General features: G+C 40.5%; 1 protein-coding gene across 2 annotated transcripts; it reads left to right on the top strand.

Annotated features, from left to right (window-relative positions):
- Positions 1-56: 56 nt before the first annotated feature.
- Positions 57-8,197, top strand: LOC108100870 (neither inactivation nor afterpotential protein C). Of its 2 annotated transcripts, none has more exons than XM_017204959.2 (14): positions 57-162; positions 804-1,107; positions 1,404-2,267; positions 2,580-3,517; positions 3,789-4,081; positions 4,143-4,414; positions 4,621-4,907; positions 5,074-5,223; positions 5,280-5,377; positions 5,443-5,496; positions 6,107-6,294; positions 6,822-7,237; positions 7,292-7,568; positions 7,622-8,197. In XM_017204959.2, exons 2-14 carry the CDS (start codon positions 823-825, stop codon positions 7,997-7,999), a joined length of 4,500 nt encoding a protein of 1,499 aa, XP_017060448.1. In that variant the 5' UTR covers positions 57-162; positions 804-822; the 3' UTR covers positions 8,000-8,197. The 2 variants fall into 2 exon arrangements, with proteins under 2 accessions (XP_017060448.1, XP_017060447.1); XM_017204958.2 differs by having other exon boundaries at positions 777-1,107.
- The last annotated feature ends 100 nt before the right edge of the window (positions 8,198-8,297 follow it).

The raw sequence follows: 8,297 nt of genomic DNA, 5'->3' as shown, positions 1-8,297 counted from the left end.
CCAGTGAAAAGCCGTCGATTGCATTGGCCCATCATTTAGTTGGCTTACGGCAGCGGTACGTGCTGCATGCGTGCGGTCGGTTCGAAATTCAAAACAAATAAATACTTCCTTGAAAGCATACTTCTGTGGGAAAAGTGAAAAAATTCTGATCAAAGAACAAAGGTGTGTGTCCTGAAGGATTAAAGATTAAGTGATCAAAGATCTGTGAACTGAACTTCTTACAAAAATTAAACAACAAAACCAAAGTTGCAGCAAAGAAAATCCAAACATTAAACATCCTTAAAAAGGATATGGAATCTGTGCACCAAAGGATAAAATACGTGTTTTAAATAAAACATTTCAATTTATAAAACCATTTTTGAAAACAAAAAATAACAAATAAGACTTAATTGTTTTTTTTAAATTTTTAATTTTATAAAAGGCCCTTAAAAAATTGTTTTAATATATTTTCAAAACAAATTTGAAAGGTCTCACAAACTTGAAAGTTAATTTCAATTTCCATCGAATCAATTAAAGCATTCATAAAATTCTTTTAAAAATAAAGTTTCAGGTAACTAAATAAGAGTAATTTTAGGATATCATTACATTTAAATGCTTATACAATCAGGGATAAAAACACTTGCGGAACCAAAAGATTAAAAGAATCCCTAGAATTTCTATACTCAAGTCTTATGCAAAACGCCTCAATGAACACAAGCATAATGCGATTTACATAAGAGAAGATTGAAAAATGCAATCCCCTTAACAACCTCTTTATGTTGACCTTATTCCCCAAGTTTAACACCAATTATTCGAAAGTGCAGGATAAGTAACTGAGTCAGGATGTATTTGCCGTACTCGCAACTGCCGGATCCGACGGATAAATTTGAGATCTACGAGGAGATAGCCCAAGGTGTCAATGCCAAGGTTTTTCGGGCCAAGGAGCTGGAAAACGATCGAATCGTTGCCCTAAAGATCCAGCACTACGATGAGGAGCACCAGGTGTCCATCGAGGAGGAGTATCGCACCTTGCGGGATTACTGCGACCATCCCAATCTCCCCGAATTCTATGGAGTCTACAAGCTTTCGAAGCCTAATGGACCTGACGAGATCTGGTTTGTCATGGAGGTAAGAGAAAAATTCTAACAATATAATAATAATAGCAATAATACAGTTCGGAACTATGTTTTTCTAAAATGTATGATTAATTTAAAAAAAAAAATAGATTATTTTTTAACAAAGAAATTATTAAAAAAATTAATTTAAATACTCCTTTTGTTACAAGACACGTTAATTTTTCGTTAAACTTCTAAAAATTGGGTTTTAAGCAAGCAAGATCTCATTCAGAAAAGATTTTCTTTAAAAAAAAAACATTTTTCGAATAAAGTTTCTTTAAATTTGTTTGATTTAATATTTATTTTTAGTACTGCTCTGGAGGAACTGCAGTGGATATGGTTAATAAGCTTCTGAAACTGGATCGTCGAATGCGAGAGGAGCATATTGCCTATATCATCCGGGAGACTTGTCGTGCTGCCATCGAATTGAACCGTAACCATGTCCTTCATCGGGACATCAGAGGAGATAACATCTTGCTGACCAAAAATGGACGCGTGAAGCTCGTCGATTTCGGTTTATCCCGTCAGGTGGATTCCACCCTGGGAAAGAGGGGAACCTGCATTGGATCGCCCTGTTGGATGGCTCCCGAAGTGGTTTCCGCCATGGAATCCAGGGAACCAGATATCACCGTTCGAGCCGATGTTTGGGCTTTGGGAATTACCACCATTGAGTTGGCAGATGGAAAGCCACCATTTGCTGACATGCATCCAACCAGGGCCATGTTCCAGATTATTCGCAATCCTCCCCCAACTTTAATGCGTCCGACTAATTGGTCCCAGCAGATCAATGATTTTATATCCGAGTGTCTGGAGAAGAATGCCGAGAATCGGCCCATGATGGTTGAGATGGTGGAGCATCCATTCCTCACGGAACTCATCGAAAACGAGGACGAGATGCGTTCGGACATTTCGGAGATGCTGGAACTCTCCAGGGATGTGAAGAGTCTCTACAAGGAGCCGGAATTATTTGTGGACCGCGGTTATGTCAAGAGGTTCGATGAAAAACCGGAGAGAATGTATCCCGAGGATTTGGCTGCCTTGGAGAACCCAGTGGATGAGAGCATAATTGAATCACTGCGACATCGCATTTTAAATGGAGAATCATTCAGTTTTATTGGGGATATTTTGCTGTCTTTAAATTCGAATGAAATCAAGAATGAATTCCCCCCGGAGGTAAGCTTGAAATTACTGATTGTTATTTGTGGGGATTGGTGTAGTGTTTTTATAAAACGGGTAGTCAAAAAGATATTTGGATAGATGAGAACTGCAATTTAGATTTTATATTCCTTTAATAATTAAGAATAAATTTTCATAGACAAATCTTAAGTTCCTGTAGATAATCTACCTTCTGTCAAAAAGTACCGGGACTGGATTAATTAAAACGCCTGTGCTAAACCGATTTCGGAATTTTTTTTTGGTATTCATTTAGCTAGGTAACCTAATTTAATACACATTTTACTGACTTAATTCCCTAAATTTTTCCAGTTCCATGCCAAGTACCGCTTCAAGTCGCGTTCTGAAAATCAGCCGCACATTTTCTCGGTGGCCGACATCGCCTACCAGGACATGTTGCACCACAAGGAACCGCAGCACATTGTGCTCTCCGGTGAAAGTTACTCGGGCAAGTCCACCAATGCCCATTTGCTGATCAAGCACCTGTGCTACTTGGGTGCCGGAAATCGAGGAGCCACTGGAAGAGTGGAGAGCTCCATCAAAGCCATTTTGATGATGGTGAATGCTGGAACACCGGTGAACAACGATTCGACCAGATGTGTTCTGCAATATTGTTTGACTTTCGGAAAAACTGGCAAGATGAGTGGAGCCGTTTTCAATATGTACATGCTGGAAAAGTTACGAGTGGCCACAACGGATGGCACCCAGCACAATTTCCATATTTTCTACTACTTCTACGACTTCATCAATCAGCAGAATCAGCTTAAAGAGTATAACCTAAAAGCTGACCGCAACTATCGTTATCTGCGAATTCCCCCAGAAGTTCCCCCATCCAAACTTAAATATCGTCGTGACGATCCGCAGGGAAATGTAGAGAAGTACAGGGAATTCGAGGACATCCTGAGGGATATTGATTTCAATCACAAACAATTGGAGACCGTTCGCAAGGTCTTGTCGGCCATTTTGAATATCGGCAACATCCGTTTCCGGCAGAGCGGAAAGTTCGCCGAAGTCGAAAACACCGATATTGTTTCCCGAATTGCAGAACTTTTGCGGGTGGATGAGAAAAAATTCATGTGGTCCCTTACCAATTTTATTATGGTTAAGGGCGGCATTGCCGAGAGGCGTCAGTATTCTACTGAAGAAGCCCGAGATGCTCGGGATGCAGTGGCCAGCACCCTTTACTCCCGATTGGTGGACTTCATCATCAACAGGATCAATATGAACATGTCCTTCCCAAGGGCAGTGTTGTAAGTATAAATATAATTCTTTGTAAAAAATTTTTTTTAAATTTATGTGTTTAAATATAATAGATACAATAACTATTTAAAAAAAAAAAATATTTTAATAATATTTGTAAAGCTTCTTGTATGAGGGTACTTTTTTGACCCTATGTCTAAAATTTTTTTAAAAAATCTATTTAATTCTATTAAAAATGTTTCACTTTTTTGCTAATAAATAATTTTTACGAACTTTTTGTTTAGAAATTGTTTCTGTAACACCATTGTTTACCTATTTCAGTGGTGACACCAATGCCATCGTTATCCACGACATGTTTGGCTTCGAGTGCTTCAATCGAAACGGTCTCGAGCAACTGATGATCAACACTCTAAACGAACAGATGCAGTATCACTACAATCAACGCATCTTTATCAGTGAAATGCTGGAAATGGAGGCTGAAGATATAGACACCATCAACCTGAATTTCTATGACAACAAGACGGCTCTCGATAATTTGCTAACCAAACCGGATGGCTTGTTCTACATCATTGATGATGCCTCACGTTCCTGCCAAGATCAGGATTTGATAATGGGTATGCATGCGATAGTCACACATTATTGGATCACCTTGAACTGAAATTTGTATTTAACCAGATCGCGTTTCGGAGAAGCACAGCCAGTTTGTGAAGAAGCACACTGCCACTGAGATTTCCGTGGCTCATTATACGGGCCGCATTATTTACGATACGCGCGCCTTCACCGACATTAACCGGGATTTCGTACCGCCGGAGATGATCGAAACTTTCCGCTCCTCGCTGGATGAGAGCATCATGCTCATGTTTACCAATCAACTGACCAAGGCTGGAAACCTTACGATGCCCTTCGAGGCGGTTCAGCATAAGGATGAAACCGAAAGGAAGTCATATGTGAGTTTACTATTTACTATTACTGATAAAGAGGTGTTTTTCTAAATTTTGAAGTAATCTGAGCTAGAAAAGTCCCACATGTGAATAACATCTTGATGGGATTTGTATTTTACAAATTCAAATTCTGTAGCATATTTTTTGTCGTCAAAATAATGCTTTTAAAATCTCAATTTAATTATACATTTTATTTTTTCTAACTCTTATAGGCCTTAAATACCCTGAGTGCCGGCTGCATCTCACAGGTGAACAATCTCCGCACTTTGGCGGCCAACTTCCGCTTCACCTGCCTGACCCTGCTCAAAATGCTAAGCCAGAATTCGAGTCTCGGGGTGCACTTTGTTCGCTGCATTCGCGCTGATCTGGAGTACAAGCCCAGGGCTTTCCACTCGGATGTGGTGCAGCAACAGATGAAGGCCTTGGGCGTCCTGGACACTGTTGTTGCCCGGCAGAAGGGCTACAGCTCACGGCTGCCCTTCGAGGAGTTCCTGAGAAGGTGAGTAACTGCCGAAACTATTCTACGATTTTTGTTCTTAAAAAAATGTCTTTAAACAAAGTTCTACAATAATATTATTTTAGAAATTGACAGGAACCTAAAAAAGATTTTTATTCTTATGTTGTAATATGTATTTGTTAAACATAAATTTAAAAATATATTTCAGATATCAATTCCTTGCCTTTGATTTTGATGAGCCTGTTGAAATGACCAAGGATAATTGTCGCCTGTTGTTTTTGCGTCTTAAAATGGAAGGCTGGTCCTTGGGCAAGACCAAGGTGTTTTTGCGTTACTACAATGACGAGTTCTTGGCCAGGTGAGCTATCTATTTATTAAATTCAAACAAAATGTAATAATTAATAATATTAACAGATTGTACGAGCTGCAGGTGAAGAAGGTGATCAAAGTGCAATCCATGATGCGGGCTTTGCTGGCACGAAAACGCGTCAAAGGCGGCAAGGTGTTCAAATGTAGGTTCTTAAAATTATATTAACTTTGTATTACTTTCAAAACTAACAATAATTCCTACTCCTAGTGGGCAAAAAGGGACAGGAGCATCATGATGTGGCCGCATCGAAAATACAAAAAGGTAAAAAAACGCAGGTGGATAAGCTTAGGGAGTACGAGGAGGAGCACATCGACATAAGTGAGACGCCCTCGGAGGCCGAGGACATGTTCCTCGAGGCCAGAATGGACGAGGCTCTGGCGGCAGTGCGGATATCGAAGATCGAACAGGCCTCCGTCGATGAATAGGCCCCAGCAATATACCATTTATACACACTATATCACTATATCGATCGATACTACTCGTAATACTACTACCAATAAAATCTAGAAAATGCAAAAAAAACAAAACAACAACAAAGGCAATCAACTAGTCTAGGGTCTCGGCAACCACTTAAGCCGCTTAGTGGTGTCAAATGTGGATCCATCCCCATACCGCACCGCTGGGTGGTTGTATTCCGCCATCTGATGCAACCAATCGGCTTATATCAGTCTGAGACATAACACTTAACATCGACGGCACCTACGGCAGGAGATGAATTATAAGTGCTGTGCTAGAAAAGAAATGAAAATTTAATTAAATTAAGGTGACTTCCCTCTCGTTCTCCTCCGTCCACCTGACCGCTGACCGCCTTTTGTAAACGGGTTACTCTAACGGCTTTCCTCCGCCTTTTCCCTTTTTATATTTCCCACAGCCTACAGGGGATTCCGCGACCGGGTCCGCCTCCCTCCGCTGGTCAACGAGAAGTCCGGACAGCTGAACGAGAACACCGCCGACTTTATCCGCCCGTTTGCCAAGAAGTGGCGCGAGAAGTCCATCTTCCAGGTCCTCCTCCACTACAGGGCGGCTCGCTTCCAGGACTTTGTCAATCTTTCGCAGCAGGTATTCCAAAATATATTCCACAAAATATAAGGAAAAACAAAGATTAAAAAGAAGTACATTTCCTCTGAGCAAATGTGTGGATAACAATTCTAAATATAACTAAATGACATATTATTTTAATATCGTTTTATACAGTTGTATATTATAATTTGCATTACTTAAAAAGTTTTTTATACCGTTAAATTTAACATTGTTTTTTTATTTTATCCCTTATTTTAATTGTTACTGGAATTAATAACAAGTTAAAAGTTGCATTTCAGTCATTTCATTGTTGTCGTCCGCGTTTTAAACTATGAATTTTAATGATTTGTGTTTGCTATTTGAGTTAGGGAAATCAATTTGTTTTTAATTTTGTTTTTAAAATTATTAGAATTATTTTAGTTTAAAGACGTTAAATTTAAGTCTAATATCAGTTGTTTTTTCTGAGTTTTTTGCAAATGCAAGCTTTATGAAGCTTTCAGTTTATTATTATATAAATTCTTTGTTGGAAAAAATTTCTTAGAAACCCCAATATTTATTTTTTTTAGGTCCACATCTACAACCAAAGAATGGTGGCAGGGCTGAACAAATGCACCCGGGCAGTGCCCTTCGAGAGGATCAACATGCGGGAGGTGAACTCCTCGCAGCTGGGACCTTTGCCAGTGCCGATGAAGAAGATGCCCTTCCGGCTGGACCAGATTCCCTTCTACGACACCCAGTACATGGTGGACCCGGCCAACTCCATTTCCCGCCAGACGTTCCCCAACCAGTTGCTGATGCAGCACATGGAGGATGACGAGCCCTGGGACAGTCCTCTCCAGCGCAATCCCTCGATGACCTCGTGTGCCCTGACCTACAATGCCTACAAGAAGGAGCAGGCTTGCCAGACCAACTGGGATCGCATGGGCGAGAGCGATAATATCTACAATCAAGGGTACTTCAGGGATCCCCAGCAGCTGAGAAGGTAAGAATTCGATTCATCATTAATTTGAATACCAATAACAGCTTCTTTGTGCAGAAATCAAATGCAGATGAACATGAATGCCTACAACAATGCCTACAACAGCTACAACAGCAATTACAACAATCAGAATTGGGGTGTCCATCGCTCAGGATCCAGGCGCAACTCCTTGAAGGGTTATACGGCGCCTCCGCCTCCTCCTCCTCCGATGCCCTCGTCCAACTACTATCGCAATAATCCCAACCAGCAGCAGCGCAATTATCAGCAGAGATCCTCGTATCCACCATCGGATCCCGTGAGGGAGCTTCAAAACATGGCTCGCAATGAGGGAGATGTAAGTCTCTAAGGTATTTAAATAGATCAATTATAGAGATATATATTTCTTAGAATTCTGAGGACCCACCATTCAACTTCAAGGCCATGCTGCGCAAGACAAACTATCCCAGGGGATCCGAAACCAGCACTTATGATTTCAACAATCGACGCGGATCGGACAGCGGTCAACACACATTCCAGGCGCCCAAATTGCGATCGACCGGTCGTCGCTTCCAAGAGGACGAGGACTATAACTCCTCATCGGGAAACTATGGAGTCTCTAGGAACTTTGGCCAACAGCAGAGGGCTCCGACACTGAGACAAGCTCCTGCCAGCGTGGGCCGCAGTTTCGAGGATAGCAACGCCAGGTCCTTCGAGGAGGCAGGATCCTATGTAGAGGAGGAAATTGCCCCTGGAGTCACACTATCCGGATATGCAGTGGATATCTAAACATCACGGAAATGAATATAAAGGATTATGCAGTGTAATAAGTTTGAGATAATAAACCCACCAAAGTTCCATAGCAATAGTAAAATGCAATCCTGTATTTCATCACTTCGAAGGATTCTTCACTTTCTCTAAAAATATTTTACACAACATTAATAATGTATCTTGATTTAATAATAAATGTGGTTCCAGTAATTTTAACAAATTGGTTTGAACTTTAAAACTCATAAAACATAATTTAAAACACCTTCGATTAAATAAGAATTCAGCAAATATTTTGCATTTTATTGACGTAGGATAA

This window comes from Drosophila ficusphila, unplaced genomic scaffold (assembly GCF_018152265.1).
Source record: "Drosophila ficusphila isolate 14025-0441.05 unplaced genomic scaffold, ASM1815226v1 contig_855, whole genome shotgun sequence".
NCBI classification, from domain to species: domain Eukaryota; kingdom Metazoa; phylum Arthropoda; class Insecta; order Diptera; family Drosophilidae; genus Drosophila; species Drosophila ficusphila.
This window is presented reverse-complemented; position numbering and strand designations above follow the sequence as displayed.